Below are 27246 nucleotides of genomic sequence, written 5' to 3'. Positions count from 1 at the left end.
GAATTTCTGAAAATGGGATTGAGTTTGTAAAGTTTTTGGAAGGTAGTAATTGCTTTTTTGTTATTATATTCTATATGCTTGTATGCTATATATTTAATATTTTTAGAGGAAAAACAATGCTATCTGTTGAAGAGTTTTTTAGCTCTTGGCAAGTTATGTTCACATCTCCTATGATTCGGGTTCAAGTGCATTTCCTTACTTTGTGTTTTGTTCCCTTCCTGCTTTACATGGTACCAGAGGCAGAAAGGCAGCCGAGCCGGGAGTACGTGGAGTCCCTGCAGCAGCTGAAGGATGTGCTGAGCGAGCTGGAGGCCAAGCAGCACTCCATTGCCAGTGGTCTGAGCGAGCCCAGCAAGGTGGAGAGCGCCCTGCAGCAGGCAAAGGTAACTCTCACCTTGGCACTGAGTAAGGAGGTTATCCCACTGCTGTCACCCTCTCTTCTCCTGCCTTGCTTTCAGTGGGGTAGCTAACACTGCTCAGAGGGGCGTCAGGGATGTGGGTGTGGAACCCACTTTTGGAAGTGGCTTGCTGAGTTATCAGGCTGCTGAGGGACATGTCCAGGGGAGGGCTGGGTATCTCTGAGCCTGCAAGACTTCACAGCTTCTTGTGCTGCCTGTGCCAGGAGATGGGGCTGAGTGCTGGGACTGCTCAGCCAGGGGAGAAGGACCTCAGATGGCCTTGGTGGCTTCCCCAGGCACTCTGCTGTGTGCGTGCCTTCTGTGCTCGAAAGTTGCAAAATAAATAATAGAGCCCCAAGAGCATCCCACTTCTAGTGGCTGGGTTGGATCAGGTTGATGACCTGATACAAGGTCTGCTTCTCTGTTGCTGAGTGCAGTTGTAAGGAAAACAAGGAGCTGGAGCTGCACCTGCCTGACCCCATGACACCACAGTCATGCCTGTGCCTGGCCTGATTCTGTCCTTGGGAGGCCATGTCCCTCCCTGGGACAGGGTGATCTCCTCTGACCCTGTACTTCTCTGTACTCTGGAGTACAGAGAAGTACTGTACTTCTCTGGTCTCCAGACTGCCTATCAAAGGGAAACAGTGCTGGTGAGCCTTAAAGGTAATTGATACAAAAATCCTGTCCAGTAGAAACAATATTTTGTTTCCTGTTGTGAGCTTATAAAGTCGACAAAAATTTATAGATGACAGCTGCTTTGGAAATACCAAATACTGGGGCAAGGATGGACCTCTCTCCAGGGAGAGAATTCTGCATCTCCAGTACTTTTCCCCCCATTTTTTTTCCCGTTTGTTTGAAAAAACTCAAATACTTCCCTGCCTGATCTACTGCCCTCCACATACAGAAGCATGTAGTTTTCCCAGTGTGGTGGCCTAATAAGGCTGTAGGTGGAGGAGCTGTGATTGCTGGGTGCAGAAGAGCACCTTTTCTATTATATCCTTCTCTATTTAGCAGAGCAATGATTTTTAGAAGTCCAGTAAATACAAATGTTAGTGCTTTGGGATTGTTTGAACCAGGAGATTAAAACAAGCTTTGATTCTTTGGTTTTCTTGTTAGTGTTACTTCTGTTTTGTTTAGACTTGATGGAGATTTTCTGGTCTGTATGCTACATGAATTGCAGTGGCATTTAGCCTTTGGAGGCTTGTCTTTTCCTGCCTCTGCCTAGTTTTCTTCAGAGACTAATTATCCTGAAAGGACATACGCTGCTAGTGTAGGTGCTTTGAGGTTAGAGTGTGATAGGAGAGGGGAACAAACTGTATGTGAGGAGCTGCTTGTGGAGCCTGGGATTGCTCAGCTCTCTCTGCACTGTAGCAGGCACTGATAAGTGCTTCATCCCTGGTCTCCTGCACAGAAAGCTCTTGTTTTCTAAAACATACATTCCTCTTCCCAGTCTCATTGCTACCTCTCTGCCCTCCTGAGAGGAAATGTACCCTTTCCAGGAAAAGAAACACAATAAATGTGAAGTAGATTTGAGAACATGAACATTTTAAAAAAGTTTCTTCTTCAGTAAAAATACAGCAAAATATGTATGTACACATCCTGTTTGTACATATTAAATGTATATACTAGAAAATTAATTCCATTAAATTAATAATAATTTCATGCATTCATTGTGAATGTCTCTTAAGCAAATTTGATGCACAGGAATCAAAATTATGAGTTCAGTGAAGTGGCAGCATTTTTCATGTTTTGGCTTATATCTTTAGCTGTTATTTTCCATATTAGTAAATTAGCTCTTTCAAATCAAGTGACTCTTTCTATCAGCAATGTCATAGTGAATATATTCAGAATGTATACTCCCTGTATGTATATATCCCATCTGAGAAAGTAGATTTCAAAACTTGAGTATCCAGAGCTTTTTTTCTGCAACTAAGAAATTATTTCACTTTACAAAACTTGGAAGAACACACACCGCCAGTTTGTGTGTGCTTTTAGAAAACAAACTTGTGGTGGTATGAACGGAGGTCCTGGTCTGGCTGCGTTGCAGTTTGCTCTGTGAGTGCAGTGTGGCACAGCCCTTGCTTTGTTGACTCGAGTGCGACTACTGTGCATCACACGAGAGGTGTAGATGCCTGCGCATCTTGAGCTATGAGGCCAAGCTTTGCCACCCCTTCTGTAGTCTCTGCTGCTGCACCAGTACAGCAGCTGAAGGTTTTGCTGTTTAAAAGGTTGTCTGGACATCTCTCCTTCAATAATTGCTGTAACGGGAGTGTCGCTCTTCACTGAGTCTGCACGAGTATTACTCTTCACCATCTGCACAATGAAACTTTTTAGGTACTTGAATTTGTATGTGTGTACCTATTGTATGGCTAACACTGGAAGGAGGCTTTTTTTCCTTTTGTTATAGACAGTTTGTGAGACACTGGAAGCCCAGAAGCCCAGGGTAGATAAACTTGGTGAAGAAACAAAGGCTTTGGAGAAGCAAGTGCCTTCGGACATAAAAAACACGTACACGCAAGAGTTCAAGGATGTGCAGGGACGCTGGGACAAGTTAAAGCTCAAGATTTCCAAAGATGTTAAACTACTGGAGGAAATTATGCCCAAGTTGAGACTATTTGAGGTAAAATGAAAGGATTTTTTTTTTTTTTGGCTTACATAACTCAGTTGCTTTATAGACCTTTCTTTCTCAGTGTTCCTGCAGGAGTCCAGATGAAACTGATTGAAAAGCAGAATTTTGATGATCCACTAGTCTAGCAGAGGCTGAAAGCATATATAGTATATTTGTAGCAACATAGAAGTGAAATTCTAATGTGCCCAGGATATTATTTTGTCTTCTGACAGAAATACTTTGCACTTAAAATTAGTGTCCCTCTCTTTTTATAAGCAAAGGTTAGGCTAAGGTCAAGGATATGCCAGCTGTGCTGTTAATCCCAGTAGGGGCTGATGATCTTCAGTGTGATTGGTGTCAGATGCCCACTAGTCTTAAAGTGTAATTCCATGCCTGCTACAGAAAACCTGCTCCTTCAAATAAGGTTTTGGTGAACAGCCATGAAGAATTAGTACAAGGACATTAGGAAAGGGAGTAAGGAAAATGCTTGGGTATAGTGACTTTTCTAGTTCCAGACATGGCCTCTGAAGTGACAGGAAGGACAGTTTAAACATTAAGGTTCCTCAGCCCTCCTGCCTACTTTATAAATATATACACATGCCTATGAAATCCTTCAAGACAGAAAATCCCACTGTTCTGAGAACAGAATTATGTCCTGAGCAAGATGCTAGAAACTGTCCTGTTATATTAAAAGGAGTTACAGAAGCCAAAAAAGACATTATAGCAGAATAAACAATGGAAGCAATTATTAAATAGTTGCTTTATTAATATTAAACTATTATTGTAATTATTAAGTTACTGAAAATGAAAGAAATACCTGCTGATGCTATCTCTTGAAATATGGGGCTTACATTGTGTTGTCTTATGAACTGTATTTTTGAGTACACAATTCTTGTGTTTTTTAAATGTTTTGTAAAGTTGTCAGTGGATGGACAGTTATGTTATATTCCCTGAATTTTCCTTTGGTACTTTTCTATATTGAGATTTTTGTAGTGCAATACTACACTACATATTTATACTGTAGTGTATAAATAATAATGGCAGTCTGGAACAAGTTGAATAAAAACACTGTGGACAACACTGGGCACACCAGGATGTAACTTGTACTGCAGGAAAGATTGGTACGGCAGTATGGTCCTGGTGCAGACACCAAACACAAGATTAGTTTGGAAAATGGCTGGGCAGGATCTCCTTGGCTAAAAAGGAGTTGAAGCACCTGGCTATTAAAGGGGAAAAAAGTTTACATGGGGAGGAAAAAAAAGTGTATGTCAGTGCTTGGAGGACATATGGCAAGTATTAGTTTATTTTTAATGTTTGGGGTTTTTTTTCTCCTAAATCCTCTTTAAAAATTGATGTTTCCCAAAACAACACTCCTCACATTTAGGTTTTTGAAAAGAAACAGTGTAAATATTTTCATTTTAACAGTGAGCAGACAGGTTCACAATGACTAAAATGCTCTTGTTGGCCTGATAAGTATGCCAGTGGCAGATCTGCCTGTGTGTCCTGCTGCTTAGGTAGTTCTGTTATTTGTGGTGTGATACAGGCTCCCCCAAGCTGACAGTGCATGCATTAGTGACATGAACTGGGAGTAATGTTTTACTAGGAGACTGTAATACTCATGTGATGGGAGGAGTAGACAAGGCTCATTTTATCAGTTTTGCATCTTGTTTTTCCTAGAATAAATTTTCTTTATCTTGTATTCTGTTATCATACCTCTAGTAATGTATGGCTTTCTGTGTCTTTGCTTATGTATCACTCTCAGATCTTTTAAATCTGCTGCATGGCTGTACATCATGTGGTTTTTCTAGGAGTGAACAAGTTAAGATTCAGCATATTTAATCTTTGTTCCTGCCTGGAATAAATGTCAAAAACTGATCCTGAAGAAGTGAAGCTCTATAAGGAAGACCTTATAGCAGCATTCCATTACCTAAAGGGAACCTTCAAGAGAGATGAAGGAGAACTTTTTACATGGGCTTGTGGGGACCTGAAGAAGTGAAGCTCTATAAGGAAGACCTTATAGCAGCATTCCAGTACCTAAAGGGAACCTTCAAGAGAGATGGTGAACTTTTTACATGGGCTTGTGGGGATAGGACAAGGGATAATGGGCTCTTAACTGAAAGAGGGTAGGTTTAGATTGGATTTTAGGAAGAAATTCTTTACTGTGAGGGCAGTGAGACACTGGAACATGTTGTCCAGAGAAGCTGTGGATGCTTCATTCATGGAAGTGTTCAAGGCCCATTTGGATGGGGTCTGGTGGAAGATGACCCTACCCATGGCTGGTGGGTTGGAACTGAATGATCTTTGAGGTCTAGTCCATCCCAGACCATTCTATGACGAGGATCTTCATGTCTAAAAATTGTGAACTCTTGTACATCAACAGCCTACACTGGTTATTTGACCACTGATAATTATTTACCTGTGCCATGCAGAAGCATTTACTTAATTAAACTTTGTAGGCTTGGTTTGTGATTCAGCAAGTTATTTAAATGTGTCTAACTTTGAGTAATCCCATTTAATTCCCTTCAGCTACTTATGTAAATAGCTTATTGTAAAAATGCTAAATTAGTTGTGCCTTGTCAAAAGGCAGCCTTTATATATATTTTTTATTTTTGCACTAAGCTATGGTTCACTGTTAAGCATCATAGGGTCTGTTTTTTTGAAAATTATTTTCAGGCTAATCATCTGCAGGAAATTCCCCCAAAATGGAAAAGGAATGAAGAAAATGTCATGACTTTGACCTCTAATGGTAGCATTGATCTAAAAATAAACATGGACTTAGTCTAATGGGTTTTCATTAATGCAGACATTTTTTGAGAAACAGTGTGTTACATATTGATCCTGAAAACACTGTTAGTGTAAGGTTTTTAAGAAAATGAAGTGTATACTTTCCTCCTCTGTGACATGCAGAGTAGAAGGTGAAGCTGATGAGCTGTGCTGTGATGAAGATTGTGTCAGGATAGATGACATCTATTAAAAACTCCAACCAAAGAGTCACAAAATGTTGAGTGAAGGAAGTCCAGCTATATTAATAAAAAATGTCAGCCACCTAAGTCATTTGAACCAGGGGAAATAAGATCCCTCTTTGTGTGTTGGTTTTGTTTGTAAGGATGATTTGGAACATCCATGACTGCATGGGAAGGAGATGGCAATGCTTCTGTCTCCTTCCCTTCCTACCTCATTGCAGGATATAAGGCAACTGCCATTTGTTAGATCACGTAATTCTGAAATTGTGTGTGTTTATTTTTTCCCCCAAGAGTTACTCTTGTGAGTACAGTATTGTACTACTGGCCTCAAACATCTATGCTGTTTTTTTAAGATTTTAGTGGTTTGTCTGATCCTCTGTTTTTTTTATGTTTGTCTTGCTTATGCAAATGGCTTTTCCAGCATGGTTTCTACCTGAAAAGTACATTTACCACTATCCACTCCTCTTTTCCATATATTGTTAAAAATAGGGCCCTCTCTTTTCCTTCAGAGTGCAGTTTTCAAACAAGTGTGGAAACAATAATTCATTTTTTTAGTCATAGTTTTTAGGCATATTTCCAGCCTTCAGCCAGGTCCTTCATGTGAAGAGTAACCACATAATTCTTGAAGCCATGCTCTCCTCCTTACCTGAGGAGGAGTACACCTCCGTACTTCGGTGTGATAGATAGCCTGGAACAGTTCAGTGTCATTTAAACCATGCTCTGGTCAATGGAAGGATATCACTATTGTGAATTTAATATTCATAGAGATTTGAGAAGTGAGAAATTTGGGATGCCCCTCTTCCCCCCAGAAAGCCCAACAAAACAAACCCAAAAATTAAACAAAAGTTGGTCTGATTCAAAATGAAGGCAATGCCAGCAGCTTGTAGAACACCTTTTGCAAGCTGCTGGAAGTTGAAATGCAACAGCCATACGTTCTTCGTCACAGAAATGTATCAACTGTTCCTTACTATATTTGATTTAGACTGACTCTAAAGTTGTTCAGAAGTGGATGGATGGTGTGAAAGACTTCTTAATGACAGAAAAGGCTGTTCAAGGGGATACTGAAGGACTTCAAAGGCAACTTGACCAGTGCACAGTGAGTTTTGCTTTTCTAAGGAGTCTTCTGAAATAGCAAGTAGTATCTCTTCTTTAATATTGTGCTTGTATTATTAAGTACTGTTCATAGCATGTTAAGACCACCAGAAAAATTGTTTTATCTTTCTTCAGGGCATGTTTGAGTTGGTTTCTTTTTTTGCAGCTGTAATATTTTGTGCTTTTCAAAGGTCTTCACTGTAGTTATAAATATTTATCTACAAGTTGGCATTATTTGCTCTATTAAAGGTTCATATATTTTTCCCAATTTTTTGTTACAATGGAATTGAATCTGTGGGTGAAAAGTGCCTTCTGCATTAAATCTCCAAGGGTAATAAAAGTAAGAAGGAATTAACTGATGAAAGTCCTAGAGATTAAAATTTTGCAAGGAAGATTCCTGGCTAGTCAGTGTCACAAAATGATCACATTTATGTAGAATTCTGTCTTATAGTAAGTAGTTACAGTGTACCTTCAACTGTTTGTTTTCAGGCGAAGAATATAAATTGAGGTGCACCAGAAATAGAAGAATACTTAGTGCATGCAATCTTCAAACTTGTGTTGTTTTGATGTTGACATTTGGCATATGAAAATGTTTACGCTGTGTGTGGCAAGCTGTACTTTGTTCTTTAGTTGCATACTTCTGATATTTTGAATCTCTGAAGGATTATTTTAAGCAGTCTGGTATTGATCTGATCACAGTATTGATCTGCTCCAAAAACTTATTCTGGAATAATGAAAAGTTGCAAAATTATTGATACTGTTATAAATTAATGTAAAATCTTGCTGAAGAACAAAATTCATTTTCTCTGATGTGTGTTCAGGTGTTTATCAATGAAATGGAGACAATTGAACCATCACTGAAAGAGATGAAAGAAGTAGAGGCTGCTTTAAGAGCTCAGCCTATTGCGAGCATAAATACTTGGACAAAGTCTAGGCTAGTAGACTGCCAGACTCAGTGGGAGAAGCTGAGCAAACAGGTGAGTTCTCCACATGTTGCTAGTGCTTGCTTGTTACAGCAGCTGCCTGGTTGTGTGGCATTGTGAGGAGGTGAAGCAGTAGAACAGTGGGATGAGGATGTTTTACTTGTTTCACTGTCAAAGTAGCTGAAGCCCAACTTGAATACATGTATTTCGTGGTACCTGACTGGAAGGAGCAAAATAAACTCTATAATAGTTTGTAATTAAAAATTAATTTGTTCACTTGGCATTATGCTGCTCTTTCTGGAGAGTGTGGGAGGAAGATCTGACCTCTTTTTCTTATTTCTGAAGACTGGAATATTATGCCGTCCCTGTATAATTATTATTGGTTTCCAAGCAGCTTTGAAAAATAAAAAGCTATAAATAGGCTACCACTCCAGTGTATTTGGTTGTTTCTTTTGGGTGGAAGCTTTCTGCTGTCAGTAGAAACATATTTATTTTGTTGCAATTGCTGATGAAAATCTGTGCTAGAGAGCCTTGCTGTTGATATAGAATCCAGAGTATCTGGGTTGTGGAAACAAGTGAGGCCTGAAGAGTGTTTTATTGCTCAGTATAATGGTATATCTAACTATATGATACTTGTAATCAGAAGAGGATTTTATTCTGACTGACTTTTTCCAGGGATTGTTACCAGTTTATGTTCAATAAAGGGGAAAAAAAAAGGTCATACTTCTCCTTCCCTCACTTTTAGATTTTGTTGATCTGCTAAAAAGAGTTCATAAGTTTGTGCGTGCATGTAAAAATGCTTTGTTAATTAAAAAGGCCTGAAAATATTTTGGTAGTAAAATATTTTAACAAAGACTTGTGGTTTTTCACATGTACAAGGACATTTAAGTGACAAAGCTGCTCTTTCTTCCTCCACCTTGGATTCTAGATCATTAGTCAGAAAAATCGCCTGTCTGAAAGTCAGGAAAAAGCTGTAAATCTGAAGAAGGATTTGGCAGAGATGCAAGAATGGATGACCCAAGCTGAAGAAGAATATTTGGAGAAAGATTTTGAATACAAGTCCCCTGAAGAGCTAGAGAATGCAGTGGAGGAAATGAAGGTCAGTAATGCCAGCTCATTGTAGAGGTCTGATTAAAGAGAAACAGAACTTTACAGCTTTGAGGGTTGACCTTTTATGGAATTATATTTGTGGAAAGGAGCTCAGGTCATGACAAGATTAGTGGTATTTTTCATCTTTGCTTTGTGGAATTTTTGATTTTTAAAGCATAAACTGTAAAAGCAGATGTTCTTTTTGACCATGAGGGATAGGGAGTTCATAATAAATAACAGCTTGCTCTGTTGTTGAGTTAGGCTTTTTATGTATGGCATATTAAACATTAGGAATATGGGAAAATTTTGCAGGAGACAAAGCTTGAGAAAGGTATAGTGTCATCTTTTATTTCTAGCTAAATTAGTGGTTGTGAAAACATTCGTCTGCTTCTATCCCTTGGACCTCAGTTTCTTGTCCCCTAAATATTGTAACTCCACATTTAGAAAATCACTTTAAAATAGGTATGTTGTAAGGTGATCGTGTGTTCATCATCAGTTGCAAACAGTGATTTTTTTTTAATATCATGAGTTGGAAGAGATCCACAAGTATCAGTGAGTGATATTGGTCCCCGCTTCTCTTTATTTTGAGTGTGGTGGCCAAGTAAAAGGAGAGGAAGGAGATATTTTTGTCTCATTAGAATATTGTCAGTTGGAACAGATAATTTTCTTGGATATATGTACAGAGTAAATTGTTCCCTGCTTTTTAATCTAAGAGTTCAGTCATATCTTCATAAATATTTTTATTTGTGTACACTTTTTAAATGAGTATCCACTATACTGTTACTTGATGGATGATTAGAAGAAAAATTCTCTCTTACAAGTGCTTTAACAAAGCCATTTGAAGTTTTGAATTGTCCCTTTTGAAGGGCTTTTCTGAAGCAGTCCTTAACAAGAGTTTTAATATATTCATGTCCTTTGAAGCCGCTTGAGATCACATAGTCTGACAGCTGGCTGAACACAAGCCAAGCAAAGAAAGAGCCTTCTTTTCATTGGCAAATCTGTGAGACTTTTAGTACATTTACCTTTGTCAAATCCAGATTATATTATGTATATTATGACAGTTATGTCAGTGAGCCTGTCAGCTTATTGTAACACTTAAAATGCCCTTTCATTTGCAGTAACAATATTATCCTGGAACTACTTTTAGGACAGGGAAGAAGCACTCTCTGGATTTGGCTCGTTTCTGCATATACTCTCATTTGAACAGAGAGTGGAACTCTTGCTGACAGGAGGAAATAGTTTAAGGAAGAATAAGTTTAAGATAAGGCTGTGTGGTTTTTGAAAATCCTGCCATAAAATATATTTCCAAAATTTTCTATTCTTTGCCCTTCTATTAACTGACTCTTTTATTGCCCTATGTTTAGAAGACATCTTGAAATATACAAAAATTGTGCTAAATTCTACTGTGTAGTGCAATGCCTTATTTATCAGAGGTATTTCAGTTTCATAAAATTGTTCTTGAAACCTGAAAAGAAAGATAGAGAACAGTCTCTGTTTCTGAAGCCTTTTATTTGTTTCAGCAGGGAGACTCAGACTGGTCTGCCTGATGTCTTCCAGTTATCCTTCTTCCTCAGTTCTGGCTAAGGCAAAATTTGACAAGTAATAATACAGTTTCTCCAGACCTGTGTGTTGGCAGTTGTACTGTACTTATCCTGTATATGTGTTGCCAGGTTCCTCTTAGTGTAGTTAGATTGAAGGAATTCTTCTAGCTGTCCATTTTCTGTGTTCCTTGAGCACACCCAACAGCTGTGAGGGTGGTTCCAGCTTTGTAATTGCATGTGTCCGGGGTACTTACGTCATCCTTCCTGGATAAATTTGGGAGATAGTTACTGAGCTCTGAGACACGTCACTTCTGTAAATTCACCCTACCTTTTTCTTCCTGATATACTTGTTTTTAGCAAACATCTATTTTTTTTCTTGCTAATTTGTTTTTCATATTTGCATGATAACATAGAAATAGCACTGAACTTAATTTTCTTTTTTGCTTTGAGTCATGAGTTTTTTTTCAATGAACAAACCATGAATGGTAAATAGATCCGTATGCTTAATAAAACAGGATCTTTCACCACTTGCTGACATGACCTGAATTCCATGCAAATTAGTGCTGTATTTTGTTGTGTTCAGGCCCAAGAAATACATTGGCAGCAAGACCTCCAATGTGAAACTGCTTATCTTTGATTTGAGTGGTGAGTAGCTGAGTGTAAGGCAATTGAAGGTTGATAGTGTAATATGTTTTTTTGACAGAGAGCGAAGGAGGATGTGTTGCAGAAGGAGGTGAGGGTGAAGATTCTCAAGGACAACATCAAGATGTTGGCCACCAAAGTGCCATCCAGTGGTCAGGACCTGGCGACTGAGTTGAATGTTGTGCTGGAGAACTACCAGCTACTGTGCAATCGGATCCGGGGGAAATGCCACACTTTGGAGGCAAGAATGATAGCTCTCTGCTTAGAAATATCTGTTCAATTCCTTTATTGATGTTCTGGATGAGGGTATCAAGTCTACCTTTAGTAAATTTGTGGATGACACCAAGTTGGATGGGAGTATTGATCTGCTGGAGGGTAGGAAGGCTCTGCAGAGGAGTCTGGACAGGCTAATTTGGTAGGCTAAAGCCAAAGGTATGAGGTTCAACAAGCTCGAGTACCAGGTGCTGCGCTTGGGTAAAAACAACAACCCCATGTAGTGCTACAGCCTGGGGAAGGAGTGGCTGGAAGATGTCCAATGAAAAAAGGATCTGAGAATGCTGATACTCACCCACAGAATGTGAGCCAGCAGTGTGCCCTGGTGGCTCAGAATGGCATCTTGGCATGTGTTAGAAATAGTGAAGCCAGCAGGGCTGGGGAAGTGATTGTCCCTCTGTACGCACTTGGTGCTGGTGGGGCTGCACCTGGAGTGCGTTGTCCAGTTCGGGGCCTCTCACGAAAGGAGGACATTGGGGTGCTGAGAAGGGCAGCAAAGCTGATTGGAAGGTCTGGAGCACAAGTGCTATGAGGAGTTCCTGAGAGAGCTGGGAATATTTAGTGTGGAGAAAAGGAGGCTGAGGGGTGACCTTATTGCTCTCTATGACAGGAAAGTGTACCCAGGTGGGGTTTGGCCTCTTCTCTGAGGCCAGTGACAGGATGAGAGGAAATGGCTTCAAGCTGGTCCAGAAGAGGTTTATGTTGGGTATTGGGAAGAATTTCTTCACAGAAAGAATGATTAAACGTTGGAATGGGCTGCCTAGAGAGGTGGTGGAGTCACTGTCCCTGAAGGTGTGTAAGGCAATAGTGGATGTGGCATTTAGTGCTATGGTCTTGTTGCCAAAGTGGTGTTTGGTCACAGTTTGGCTGGATGATTTCTCAGATCTTCTCCGACTTAAGTGAGTCTGTGATTTTGTAAAATGAAGGCAGGTGGCACAGACCGGAGTGGAGAAGGACACTGAAAATTTCCGAATACAGTAGCTTCAGCATAAATGCATGTTACTCCTTTCCAAGATTACTTTCCCTTGAAATTATGTATTTGGAATCCATGAGACACCATCTAGCTTTGTTTTTATAGTCCTAAAATTTGCTTCTGCAAATAAGTGAACTTGTCTCCCAGATCTGATACCGGTCTTTGTGTCTTCTCAAATGGCAAAAAGGAATTTACCAAAAATTAAAGGTCGAAATCCAAAAATAATTAGAACAACAGATAATGGTCTGGGGTAGAGTGTGTGTATGTGTCCTGTCTTTCAAAAAGGATCAGATCTATTTTGTTACATTCTTACATAGTTATATGAATCTTTATATCAGTGATAGTTTTAACACAAGTTTACAGACTGTTGTGCTCCTTTCTCTGTATCTTCCTGATAGAGATGCATGTTTTTGTATCTAGGACATACTGTACTGTGACATGTAACTTAATATTTTCTACTTCTCTCTTTTAGGTGATTTCTCAGACATAAATCTTTAAGTTGTTCATAGGGTATGTGAGCGATGCCTGGCATTCTAGGCTAATTTTTTTCTTTTCTGTTGCTCCTAGGAGGTGTGGTCCTGTTGGATTGAACTGCTTCAGTATCTTGATTTAGAAACAGCTTGGCTAAACAATCTGGAAGAAAGAGTGCAAATGACAGGAAATCTGCCTGATAAATTGGATGCTGTCAATGATGCTCTTGAGGTATTATAATGATTCTATCAGATGAGTAATTTTTCAGATAGCTCTGTTTAAAAAAAAACTAAAATTCTGCACTTCAGTAACATACTGAAATGTGCTGAATATTCTGATTCTTCACATTGTATGAACATACTCATCTGAATTGAAAATGGAGATTTGTAAGATTCTCCACCAAAAGTGGACTTCTACTTTGTGATAGTGCCATACTGTGATAAAATTGTATGCTCTCTCCTGGCCTGTGTAGATTGGTTAAGTCCTTCCAGGGTTTTGTAGTAGTATGAAATTATGAGAGTAGGCAAAAAGTGCTGTGAAGTTTAATAATTAAAGTAAAATCACCTCTGTGGCATAATGCCATGTGCCATTATGAATTAACTGATAACGATAACTGATTTATGCTTTTAGAGCACTCTCAAGACAGTTGAAGTGTTAAAGTTATGTATACAACCAGATTTCCAGCTCTGAAAATACAGTAATATTCAGTGTCTTGACCTTTAAAACTTTTTCTAACTAGTCCCTGGAATCAGTCCTGCGTCACCCAGCTGATAATCGAACCCAGATTCGGGAACTTGGGCAGACATTGATTGATGGAGGGATTCTTGATGACATCATCAGTGAAAAATTGGAAGCTTTCAATGCCCGCTATGAGGAATTGAGTCACCTGGTAAGAACTTGGGGTGAGGATTGAAGTAGATTGGATTTTTTCAGCTCAAGTTTGAAATTATTCTTCTTAGCTGAATTCAAAGATGCCAGACTGCAATAGAGGAAAAGAATAAATGGAATAGCATCAGTGGTGTCAGCTGTTTTCAATTGGTAAAAATATCCAAAGAGCAAGATGCTTTTCTGTTTTTCATTACATGAGTGAAATTTGTTTTGCAAGCTTGCACTGCAGGGATGCCCTGGTATTTTTTAGCTGATTTTGACAAAAAGGCAATTCTAAAATCATGGAACAGCTCAATATTCACAACTTAATATTGCCTTGCTACTGCCATAAATACTGGTGATTTTCTCACTAACTGTAAAATGAGGAGTGTGACATTTTCACTCCTAGGAAGAAGTAATGCTGAAACAAAGAACAGAAGGAAAACATTCTTCTCATTACTTATCTATTAAGTTGTCCTCTTCCTCTTCTCCTACTTCAGACTAGTCTTTTATAGATTTAATAACTAGAGGAAGACTAGCTGTATTTCTGGTAGCACAGGTTTGAATTTGTGTTCTGCTAATACAGGCCCCTGCCAAATTGTAGGATGGGAGTTTTCTGTCACTGATGAAAAATGTAATGACAGAGGGAATTTTAGTTCATCCTCATTACAATGAGCGACATGAATGCAGTGCCCTCAGCTGGGGGCTATGTGCTGGCATTTAAGTTAGCATTGACTGCTGCTTTTCCTGTTACAACAGGATTGTCATATAAAAACCTGTTTGCTTTGGCAGCTGCAGCCCCGAGCTTTTGACAGCTCTCCACATCTGTGTGTGTGCACATGCACAGGTCTGTGCATGCACGTGCTGATAGAAGGGAATTCGTGTTCCTGTACAGGTAGTGACATTTCAGATGCTGTTAAAGGAAGAGGCAATAAAGGGAAAAAACTGTCAGCTTCTGTTTTGACAGTATAACCAAATGAGTTTATTGTTTTGAAAGGAAATGTGAGTACTAACAATGTGAATATCAAACAGCATTGATCTGTGTCTAGTGTGAAATTCCTGTTTCCCATTGAGCAGCTGGTTTTTCAAACTGGTGTGGTTTTAGCAGAACACTTTCTTCCTGAGGTAGTAGGAGAGGTGTGTTTTTGGTAACTCATGTGTATCTAGCAGCAGAACCCTCCTTCATTCCACTGTTTGTCAGTTACTGGTTCAGAAGCCACAGCAAGCTTCAAAAAGTGCTGCTTTCTAGGATTCTTTTTAGCCAATCTTCCAGGCGTAGGATCTTTTCTGGTCTGTCCTCCTTGTTTTGAGGAAGTCTTCTATGATTTGTATTGAATTATTGCTGCATTTTGTCTTACCTTTCTGTCCTGCTCAGGCGGTGAGCCGACAGATCGCCTTGGAACAACAGCTTCAGACCATGCGAGAAACCGACCACATGCTGCAGGTCTTGCAGGAAAGTTTAGGAGATCTGGATAGACAGCTGACATCTTACCTGACTGACAGGATAGATGCCTTTCAGATGCCTCAGGAGGCCCAGGTATTTCTGTATAGCCCTTCACTATGAAACTTTTGAAAATATTTGATGATAGTGCTCAGTCTAGGCTTAGTAATAAATTTCAGTCCTGTGCTGATGCAATAGGTGTTATCTTCTGTAATTTTGAGTGTTTTTTTTTTAAAGAAGGTTGTCTTGAATAACAGCAGTTTGCAATTTAGCAAGCTGTCACCAAAGGCAGAATATTTAAAATAAACCTGGTGATGTTTAAGTTTTACAGGTTAGATTTACTTCTGGTTGGTGGTAAGAAAGTTCCCCTTCCTCTCTCTGCAAGCAATTTTGTAATGTATTTTTTTTTCTGCTTCTGTGATATGGCAGAAAATTCAAGCTGAGATTGCAGCTCATGAATCCACCTTAGAGGAGCTGAAGAAAAGTGCTCGCTCTTTCCCTCCTGCTTCTCCTGAATGCAGGTCTCCCCGTGGTGGAACTCAGCTGGATGCTTTACAGGTAAAGACATGAAAGTCACCCTTATGCACTGCTGTGTCAGCCTGTAAATTGTTTGGTGGAGTCAGATGGACCTCAGAAGAAAATAGTGTGTGCTTTCATAAGGAAACAAACAGCCATAAATGAGTTGAACAAGGAAACTTAAATTTCACAAATGTCATAGGATAAGTGGAAAAGTCAGCAAGTCTCTGTGTATGAGTAGAATGGGTATTTTCAAAGCATGTGATACGGAATTACATCTCTTGCACTTCAGGCAGAGATAAAGAATAGGCGATGGCACCATTATTTGCCAAGCCGCAGTTCTATATATATTGATTTGTGGTGGCATGATGGGTTATAATCAGTGGTGTGAGATTCTTTAAAGGTTATTTTTTGAAGTGCAGGTACTAATTTTAAACAATCTTTCAACGTAATATTCCTTAAAACAGAGAAAGCTCCGTGAAGTATGTACAAAGTATCAGCTTTTCCAGAAACCAGCCAATTTTGAGCAGCGCATGTTAGATTGCAAGCGGGTGTTGGATGGTGTAAAAGCAGAACTTCATGTCTTGGATGTGAAGGATACTGACCCAGATGTAATCCAAACTCACTTGGAGAAGTGCATGGTATGTATCCAATGTTCATGACTCATGCTAGGGGGTGCTTCTTTTTCTTCTAGTTCTTGTTGCTTAAACTTAAAGCAAAGGAAATTTTGCTTTAAGTCATCATGGAAATATTTCAGCTCATTGGAAAGTGCTAACAGAGCACTTGATAACTAAAAACCTCATATTCTTGTAGGACATAAAACCAGTGGGCTGTCAATCATAGATATGATGGAACAGCTAAGTTTTATAAACTCTCTTGCCTGGTTCATCTTTGTTCAGGAGAAGCATCACAGTCGTTAGTATTTGAACAAAACAAATACTAAGATGAAGTACAGATCACAATATTAGCCTTACAGTAAACGCTGTTAAATTATTGATCTCAAGTTTTGAAAATAAAAACTAGAATAAAATATTATCAGGATATTTATCAGAATACACTATCATCAGGAGTTGGGAATCTTCTTGTCAGATATTGCTGTTAATTAATAAATCAGAGTTTAAGTGCAATTTGAAGTTAAGGTCCTCAAAGGAAGCAGAGTCAGAAAACCACTACAAATCGATCACCAATATACCTATTTGTCCATTTAGAAACTCTATAAGACCCTCAGTGAGGTGAAATTGGAAGTTGAAACTGTCATCAAGACAGGAAGGCAAATTGTACAGAAACAACAGACGGATAATCCTAAAGGGATGGATGAACAACTGACAGCACTGAAATTTCTTTACAATGACTTGGGGGCACAGGTAAGAAAAATAAATGTACGAATATGTGTCTGCATGTCATTTCTCTTCTTGGCTGTTAGATGGTGTTTTAAGTTTTATTCTAAAGCTGATAGTATGTAAGCTAGTTGCTGCATCCAGGAGCAATCAGTTGAGATATTAAATGTTACACACACTACCTTGGAAGAGAGGTAGCCTTGAAGAAAGGAAGGCTCACAGAGTTTTGATTGCCCTGGCAAAGCTGACTAAACATTCATTAAGGTCCTTTAAGATAATTGATGGTCAGATTGTCACGTGAGAAATGTAAGTCAACCTGAGGTTTTTTGGGTGTCATTATGGTTTTGAATTGTAGTCCATCTAAATAGTTGCTCTCAGTGTGAAATAGAAAATGCAGGCAAACATGTATTTCCCATGAACTGCATTAAATATTGCAAAATTTTCTTATTAGGTGAATGTTTACTTATCCAAGAGAAGTGTTTAAAAATGGTTAAACCCTTACTGGGCAGGTACGACTCTCTACTTAAATTAAGATGGAATCCCAAGTAGATTTATGTTTGTTCAGTGATGCATGAATTAAGCTGGGGGTAAAGATGACAGTGTTGGAGTGTCTTGGAATGTGTCCTGGGAAATATTGTGCAGTTAAGAATCTGAAAATGTCCAGGAAGCTGTGGATTCTAGAAGGCACGTAGACAAGAGATTAGGAAAAGGTAGAAAGGCAGTTACTTGCAGTATAGTGTTACAATTTTTCTTTCTGAGCAGAGAACAGAGCACAATTTTTTGACTATGATGCTTGGAGTTCTTCTCAAGTCTGTGTTTAAATCTTACCAGACTAATTGCGTAACTGGTGTGAAATGCAAATTATTTTACTGCGACAAACATCAAATTTCATGTTTATTTGACTGATGTTTTTAAGGGCAGACTAGATTTTCAGTGAAATTTTTCTTTATGATTTTCTGCTAGGAAATTACTAGGAGGCATTGAATTTTACCTGTGTGAGCGACTAGTTTCTACAGTCCTTGAGTTTCAGCTAAAGGATCAAAATAAAGTGATAGGCATCAGTTTGGTGATTGCTAGCTATAAATAAATTGGTATACAGGTTTCTTTATCTGCTTTAGAAGTATCTCAAAATTATTTGTATGTATTCATGTTGTATAGTAAGATACTTACAAACTTGCCTTTTAGGATCCTTCTTTAAAGCAAGACAGTTTTAAGATACAAAGATTTTATATATTTAGGTGGATATTTTAGCTAGCTAGCACTTTCACATTTGCTATCTTTTAAAATGTATTTTTTTATTTCTTTCCTCTTTTTTTTTTCTTTTTCTTTCTTTTTTCTTTTGTAGGTAACAGAAGGAAAACAAGACCTGGAAAGAGCAACTCAGCTGGCACGCAAAATGAGGAAGGAGTCTGCCTCTCTGTCAGAGTGGCTGGCTACCACTGAAGCTGACCTCGTGCAGAAGTCCACTTCAGAGAGCTTGCTTTCTGATCTAGATTCAGAAATTGCCTGGGCCAAAGTAAGCATGCTTACTAAATATTGGTAGAAAAAATTTCTGACATTATGGCAGTACTATGTAGAAGTGGCTGTGAATTTAAACTTAGTAACTTCTTAAATCTCCCACATCCTGAAATTTTAGTAGAGTCAGTAGTTTATGTTCAGTACCTTACTGAGTCCGATCTGTTTCATCTCAGGCATTTTGCATCAACCTTAAATGCCAGTGAAATATTTAAGATATTACTACATACTTGGTACTAATGGGTATTTAAGATTTACTGTATCTCTTACACATTTCACAATTATAATATTCTTAAAATTATCAGCAAATATAATTCTGGACTAGATCAAATATTTTCCTAGTAGAGCAAACTGAAAGTGCATTGAATGAAAAGTGCATTGAATGAAAAATTGAGTTTGTAACTTTTCATTGAAACAACTTTGTCTTCAAAATTGTGACTTTGCAAAATAAGAGGCTACTGTAATTCCGTATTTTCTTTCACTTACAAATTGAAGCTTTTAATTGAAACAGGCAAATGTGTTAGTTTCTTCAGTGTAGTTATATTTTCTCACTCTATAGAAATTTGGATATTACTAGGAGTTGGCAGCAAGTGTCAGTTGATACAATTCAGCAGTATTGACCTCTCCAGTTTTTGCTTTCTGTCACCTTTTACTTGTGGAATGGGTCTGTCTGCAGTCTTGAAACTGGAAAGCTCACCAAATTCCAAACTCATCTAATGTAACGTTCTCAGGCATTTCAACCAGGATTAGAAATTATTAGTGCTAGAATTTTGCTGTGGCAGTATCCCCCTGATTCCTCTCCAAACAAACTTCTGAATCGTTGGAAGTATACCATGTATTTGTAAGCCATGCAAGTAACAACTCTCGTGCTGCACCACCAGGAGGCCAAGTTCTATATGTTGCATACAAAGTTGTCCTTTCTGTTTTCAAGTTTTCTAGAGGCAATTTTAAAATGTAGTAGGTTGAGTATTTGTTTCTGTTTCTAAGATGATAAGTTATGATAAAATAATAAGTTACTTAATAGATAGTATGTTCAAGGAGCTCCAGATGCTGGCTGTGATTAAGTGTATTCTTCACTACACTGTACACTGACATCAAAGAACTTTCTAAGTAGGCAGATATCATCCATAAGAATTGGTAATCTTGTATGGCAAGAGAGGACATATTGCTTAGTTTGCATGTCAGCATTCATACTTTCAAAAAAGGTGTGGTTTTTAGATTTAAAAAAACTGTTTAAAAGCAAAGATGACTTGGAAAAAAGGGTAGAGCTAAAGATACATGTATTTAAATTTATGTATTATATAGCCACTGAATTGAACATCTGCAGTTATGAGTTGTGATAGTTTTCAAAAAAATATTTAGCTTTGGCCTACCATGTTTCTCTTTGTTGCCAACTGTAAAAGTACTTTAATAGGAAAAGATACAGAGGATTCCAGAGTGTCTCTTGGAATTTGTGTTTTATGCTTTACAATGCAGAAAAAAGCCTTTTAAAAATGGATTTGCAATGTAGTGTGATGTATTTGCATTACCTACATAATGAAAAGAAACGGTGAAGATGATCTAAGATAACAAACCAAAAGAGTCCCTAAGTTGTTCAGGACACTTATATGCATTGTGTTCTCACTCTCTCTTAAAAAATGAGATCACTACCTACAGAGAGTCACTGTAAACAGAAGGCAATTGCACTTGGTGTAATTCTTTCCACAAGTGAAGGTCATCTACAATATATTTCCTGTGGAGGTAAAAATTTTCCTCCCTTGTGTTGGGGAGCAGTGTGCTTTTAATGGCTGAACCTGTTTCAGAGTGTGCTGAGAGAGCTGGAGAGGAGGAAGGCTGATCTGAAGAGCATCACAGAAAGTTGCACTGCACTCCAGTCTCTGGTGGAAGGGAGTGAGACTGTCCTGGAGGAGAAGCTGTGTGTCCTTAATGCTGGCTGGAGCAGAGTTCGAACCTGGACCGAGGACTGGTGTGACACCTTGTTGGTAAGTTGCACGCATGAGAAATATTCAGGGTAGCTCTCCTTCCACCTCTTAGGGGCAGTTGGGATTTTCACTTGTCTCACTTTACTGTAAAGTGAAGCTTCCATGCTGCGTCATGGACTTAAAAGAATGTGGAATGGATATCTGTTTATGGTGTAGATGGAGAGGTAAGTCATAAGGATGATGGAAAACTGGGCACCTGCATGTGCTGCTCTTTATTGAGCCTGAATATTCAGCCTCTGTGCCAGCTCCCAACATGAACAGTGGGTTTGTGTTGATAGATTTTCTTGAGATCTGGATGTTGGCTATTTAATGGACAATGGATAACTTCATAGTAGTGTTCAGAAAAGCACTTCTGACTATGTCAGCCTATTGCTCTTTGGTCTTGGACAGACCATAACTGCAAGTGTTCGAGTATGGCAACAGCATCTCTTTGGCTGATTAAATGAAAGTCCAATCATATTATACACCTAAAGCTGCTAATTAAGCTAAATGGACATGAAACAGTCTGAAGCTGATACTAGTATGAGACTGATGCTTTTATATAAATAAGATAGTTTGGTGTTAAGCTGGTTATGACAATCAACTCATATCAGGGACCTCCAAAGGAGGGAGTCGTGGGAACTTTACTGTATACATTGATGGTCAGCCCTGTGCCTCCTGTCCAGTGCCTGTTGAAGGTGATAGTGTTAATTTTGTAATCCAATTCCATTGGATTAGGAGTAGTCAGGTAGTTTACCTTTATGTGTAAATGCTTTAAGGATGATGCATAACTAAATACTTCTAGATTATGTTAATATTACAAGTATTGTCTATGCTCGCTATATCAATATCAAGAAATTTATAGCTCCATGTAGCAAAAAAACAATTTAACCTTACAAAGCACAATCAGGCCTTCTATCTTTTCTCTTCTCCCTTTATTTAGTTATTCTAAACGAACAGGTCTTCTCTACCTTTTTGTTTTGGTGAAAACAGATTGTTACTTCTCTGAATCTGATACACAAAATAACATTACATCTGTCTGGGACACCCAATGTTATGATATCTGACTGCATGTGAAAGCAGACCTAATAAAGAGGTCTACAATTTTGTTACTTAAGTTGAAGGAATATTTTAATGCAATCAGTAAACTAACAAAATTTGATTGCTATAATTTGTAAGTTTGACATAATCCTTTCCAAGTAAAAAAACCCGAACAACCACACACAGTGGATACTTGTACCTGCTAGTGCTGATAGAAAAAATTGTGGAATTTTTGGTTGTTGTAATACATTGTCTATCTTTAATTGGACAAACTACCTCAGCTACTTTTATTTCCCTTTCTGTGAATTAGAAATTAGATTATCAAAGGGTCTAGAATGAAAATTGAGGTTTTGTAAATACTATTAAAGATCAAAGGTATGGTCTAATTTTCAGTGTTTCATTCCAAAAGTGTGTCTATAACACTATTTTTTCAATCTCCTTTCTACTCATAAGATTTTGGCCAGATTGTTTCATTTGATGTTTTTTTGAGTTTGTGGGGTTTTTTGTTATTGTCGTGGGGATTTTTTGTTGGATTTTTAGAAGTTTCTCATTCATAAATTTTGTCATCTTTTTCCAGAATCATCAGGGCCAGCTGGAAATTTTTGATGAAAATGTTGCCCACATAAGTACTTGGTTGTATCAGGCTGAAGCCTTACTGGATGAAATTGAGAAGAAATCAGCTAGCCAAAAGGAGGAAACTGTGAAGGTAGGAAATGTTGAGTCATCTGTCAAAATATTACCAGTCAACTCATGGATTCAGAATGATGTCAGATTTACTTCCTGTTTATTTTTAGATGTCTCTCTCCTTGCCTTGGAGATGACAATTTTCATTTTCTTTCACTTGTTAGCGTTTAACATCTGAGCTAGATGATGTCAGTCTCCGAGTGGATAACGTCCGTGACCAGGCTGTCATCTTAATGAACGGTCGGGGCGTGTCGTGCCGGGAACTTGTTGAACCCAAACTGGCAGAACTCAACCGTAATTTTGAGAAGGTCTCTCAGCACATCAAAAGTGCCAAGGTGAGGGTGAACGAGCCCCAGAACTTGCTTGGGACATCAAGGAGATGGCAACTGGCTGCAGTGGATAGGTCAAGTTTGTTAGAGCAGCACTTTGCTGCTTTTGAGTTCTCTTAAGTGCAGGTATTTGTATGTGAAAAATAGACTGGTTTTTAGACCAGCTGCTTTTTTTTACCTGAGTAGCAGGTAATGACTTGTGTTCCATGGGAAAACTTACAAACAGCTGTTCAGAAAATTGGGTATATTGCCATACATATTTGTGAGCTACAAAACAATACCATAAGCTAATGTGGTGGGAGATGCTTCATTTATTTTGAGAACAAAATACTCAGATTGAAGTTTAAATGTAGAAACTTGTTAATAACTACCAAGTGTATTCAAGCTATCTCTCAGATCATATGACTCTTAAATTTTTGATTTATACTGATATCTAATAGTCCTGCAGACTGATATACCTGTTCATGAGGGATTGTATGGGACAGCTCAGACTAAATGTTCAGCTTGACCAAGGTTTTATTTTGCTTTGCAGATGCTTGTTGGACAAGAACGACTTCCTGTCACGTCAGAGCCCCGTGAAGCTAGGATGGCTTTTCTAGACCTGGACAAATTTGAGAGTGACATACAGAATATGTTAAAAGTTGTGGAAAAGCATCTGGAGTTGAATGGGGGAGATGAAAAGGTTTGTGAGCAATGTAAAAAATAAATAATTAAATAAATAATGTCATATTTTGTCCCCATGTTCCATTGCTCCAGATTTTAAGGGGGAATTCTGACGAAATGTCTTTAAGGGTAGAAAAGGAAGGGAACTATTAGATTGTTGGATACCCTGCACAATTTTCCAATACTTTTCCCATAGCTATTGCCTCTTGGCTGCTGGGCTGAGTGTAACTAATCATACTTGAGTTGGTATTTTCATCACAATTTTATAGAATACAAGTAGTGATTTTTGTTTTTTGTTTATCTATCTTCTGTCTCCTACTCAAAGTAGCTCTTTGTAAGAAATCCCTCCTGTATTTGAATGATGTTTGAATGGGGTTCAAATTTAAACTGGCATGATAAAATGAATCAGTGCATAGGCCAGGTCAGAGGATGTTTGAGGTAAGGTGCAAGTAAGAGTCTTGTCATGTGGCTCTATCCTGGAAGTCCAAATAAAAGCTTTGAACAAAATTTATTTTCTAGATTCTTATCTAGACTCTGCTATTTACCCATATAAAAGTGCCATAGTTTTGTTAGCACCTTGTCCACTATGGCCTTGTTGCCTACAAAATCAGGTAAATTCCTGTCAGGCCACTGTATCTGCCTTCCTTTTAAGCAGCTCAGATGCTATAAACTGAGCTGGAAAGCTGGATATAAGTCTATGGAAAATGCCATGTATATTAGAGAACACAAATTTAAATGATTTCTGTAGAAGGGCCTATTGTTATAGAACATAGCCTTCCTTTTATACTGTTTTTATATTTATTGAATTTTTATTTTTGTGCTGTTCTGCTCTGAGCTTACTTATTATTGTCAAGGAATGTCTAGAATAGAAATTGAGCTAAAGTCATAATACCCTATTGATGTGAATGCATACTGGTGGCTCATTAAATTTCTTTCAGTACATCTCTTTATGACATTTCTGGAAAGTTGGATTTTATGATTTGGTAGTTGTTGAGGAGAGTCTCTGCTTGAATTTGGACTATGACAAAAGTTTGGTACAATTGCTGTTAATATCTGAGCGGTTAATGTTTCTAAAATTAATTTCTGTAGATAATAGAGATTTGTGTAATTTTAGCTGGATCAAGAAAGAGCTCAGATTGAAGAAGTTTTACAGAGAGGAGGGCAGTTGCTCCAGCAGCCTATGGAGGAGCATAGGAGAGAGAAGATCCGCCTGCAGTTGTTGCTTCTGCAGAAAAAATACAACAGTTTGCAGGTAAGGTTATGGGAGTTACTACAGTTCATTTATCAATTTTCCCTTTGGTATCCCACTTACAACCTGTAATCCATGTTTTATAACTTGTGACTCTTTCAGCATATGCAATTCTCTGGGGAAGAGTTAAATGTATGTGCATGCAATCTGAGTCTCTGAATCTTTGCAATTCCAAAATATGAATTTTCCCACTTCTAGGTTTTGGGGGAGCAGTTTTGATTTTTAAAGTCTTTTTCACAGCTTCACAGAGGGCCACCCTATGTATTGACCCATATAGGTAGGTGCATTGAGTTAGGCATTTGTTTCACCTGACTTTGCTGGCCCTTGAACAGAGGTTTATCTCTACCACCAGGCTTTGTGAAGAGTGACTAGGTATACACATGTACACGAACATACCACCCTCTCAGCATAAGCCCTTTCTGTGATTGAGCTGCTCCCAAATTCCTCTTCCTTGCTATAGAGAGTATTAGCAGTGACTGCAGCATGTTGTGGTGCTTGCATACACATACTGTTTTAAAAATGGCTTTGTCTAGAACAAGGATGCTCCTTTTAGCTCACCTGTTTGAATCATGCCAGAGCTGGCAAGCTGAGGTGTAGTTCAAAGGTGCTGGGCAAGACCATCAGGCAGGCTTTGATTACATGTCTATGCAGGTAAAGAGAATATAGCTATTACAAAAATAAATTAGTAGTAGTGCATATTTTGGAATTTGCTCCTTCAAATGAATCCCTCAATTATTTTTGTTTTTCAAATAAATAAGACCTGTTCTCTTCACTGCTTCCCTCTTTTTATGCCATATTTTCCTAATACACTGGATTGTAGGAGTGCAGGTCATTTCAAAGGAGGCAGGCGGTGGAACTCTCTCCAGTATTTTCCCAGTATAAGAAGGAACATGATAGTCTAATGAAGTGGCTGAATGAGGCTGAGGACCGCCTCTCAGGGCTGCAAGGTGTGGAGGATGAACAAAAACTACAGGTAAATGAGGCTTCTGTTTTCGTAGAACAAACGGTTAATGGTGTGTATGAACTTTGGAGATTCATACACTAGAGTTTAATCTAGTCTAGTGATCTTTGGACATCTCTGTGGAAAGAAGTGTTTCAAAATGATAGCATTCATTTTTTGTTAGGAAATTATCAACATATGCTAGTTTGGGATTTCTGCATAGTCATCATAGGTCGAAAAGGTCTCATCCTTCAGATACTAATCTTAGACTGTGATCTGGGGAGTGGGCCTGATTCAGAAAAGTTTGTCTTGCTAGTCTTGATCCGTGAGGATTACACTTAACCCTTTTTAGTAACTCAAACAGCCAGATTTATGATCAGTTTGGTGTAGGATGATAAAAGCCTTGTTTGAGGCTTAAATCCAGTGCCTCTGCATCCTGTGGTCAGGTTATTGCAACTGCTCTGCTGTCTTTTCCTGCCTCAAGTGCTTAGAGAGGGATAACTGCACTCATATAATGGATATTACTGTACACAATGAATATTAATAAAACACACAAAGGTTGAAGTATTTCTGATAATGTGTGTGTAGGTCTTGACAAACAACTTTGCAACTGATATCATGTCAGGGTCTGATAAAACTTACTGCCCAGAAAGTTGTATGTCTTAATTGTTGAGGACACAGATTTTTTTTTGATTGCTTTTGTAGTGGCTTAGTGGATATTTTTTGTTGGTGTTTTTAAAATCTCTTTTATTTCTCCTTTCCATCCTTAAAAACACTTGTTTTTGTGGTAATTGCATTAATATTTTAGGCAATAACAGTGAAGAACCTTGTGAAGCACTAAGTAATGTCTTGAAAAAGCTTGAGGGCTGGGTCATCTGTCAAGGACTTTTAAATTTCTTTATATAAGGGTTCCTAATTAACATCTTTCAATCTTTTTGACTGCTTTGTAACTTTTTAACCCAGAACCAATAAACTTGGAAGCATGGGTAACACGTGCTGGCTCCCTGTGAGACTCTCACCATAAAATCATGATGTGGTGCTCTTTGTTCACAGCTAGTGTTGTGTGGCTTCAGCTGCAGGTGATAGATGTTTGCTGTCCTTTGTCACACACTCCATTCCGTACCAACTTTTAGATCATCTTTTGATGATCTGTTAGATCATCATTTCACATTATAAGGTTCTCATGAAGAGTTGGGCTGCAAAGAGGGCCCAGGGTCTGTAGAACAGTTTGACATCTGACTCCTCTGTTGGGTCTCCAGCAATCTCTTCTGGTGGCATAAGCCTGGGGACCTGACTGATGCTGTGGAATTTTTTTGAAGGGAATGGGGATCCGTGTGTATTTAAAGTAAAACAACATTATTCAGTTTTTCTGTTTGACCATCAGATGCATTGAATGATTAAATTACTGGACACAAATGGAAAAATGGTGCACCTGCATGGCTCTTTGCTAATGAGGGCAGGCCAGTCATGCCTCAGATGGGTTCTCCTTGTCACTGTTATCTCACTACAGCTTGACTGAGCTTCTCTTTGTTTACTGTAAAGCCCGTTTCTTAAAGGGATGTACTGCAGCTAATCCCTGCTACTGCTATATCCATTCCTGGATAAGTCAAGTTGGCTCCTGAATGTAGAATTTCATGTCAATATGGATTGCCATAGCAATTAAAATAGACTGTTGATGGAGAAACATTATCCTTGCTCAGATCAGCTAGACTGTCAGAAAAGGACCGCAA

At 38.5% G+C, this 27246-nt stretch overlaps 1 protein-coding gene across 1 annotated transcript in view; it reads left to right on the top strand.

Moving 5' to 3' along the window:
- UTRN (utrophin) overlaps positions 1-27246 on the top strand; it is a 303831-nt gene that overhangs the window by 68689 nt on the left and 207896 nt on the right. Inside the window, exons 21-38 of the mRNA XM_039706856.1 lie at positions 238-383; positions 2806-3018; positions 6952-7065; positions 7883-8038; positions 8913-9083; positions 11318-11497; positions 13070-13204; positions 13713-13862; positions 15216-15377; positions 15711-15839; positions 16265-16438; positions 17006-17161; positions 18480-18650; positions 20452-20631; positions 22229-22357; positions 22500-22670; positions 23197-23346; positions 24442-24579. Of these exons, the coding sequence (XP_039562790.1) occupies positions 238-383; positions 2806-3018; positions 6952-7065; positions 7883-8038; positions 8913-9083; positions 11318-11497; positions 13070-13204; positions 13713-13862; positions 15216-15377; positions 15711-15839; positions 16265-16438; positions 17006-17161; positions 18480-18650; positions 20452-20631; positions 22229-22357; positions 22500-22670; positions 23197-23346; positions 24442-24579 (2825 nt within the window). The remainder of the gene's footprint in view (positions 1-237; positions 384-2805; positions 3019-6951; positions 7066-7882; positions 8039-8912; positions 9084-11317; positions 11498-13069; positions 13205-13712; positions 13863-15215; positions 15378-15710; positions 15840-16264; positions 16439-17005; positions 17162-18479; positions 18651-20451; positions 20632-22228; positions 22358-22499; positions 22671-23196; positions 23347-24441; positions 24580-27246) is intronic.

Source organism: Passer montanus, unplaced genomic scaffold, assembly GCF_014805655.1.
Source record: "Passer montanus isolate IOZ18808 unplaced genomic scaffold, ASM1480565v1 scaffold2, whole genome shotgun sequence".
NCBI lineage: Eukaryota > Metazoa > Chordata > Aves > Passeriformes > Passeridae > Passer > Passer montanus.
The sequence above is the reverse complement of the archived record's forward strand: the minus strand, read 5'-3'. Positions and strand labels throughout refer to the sequence as shown.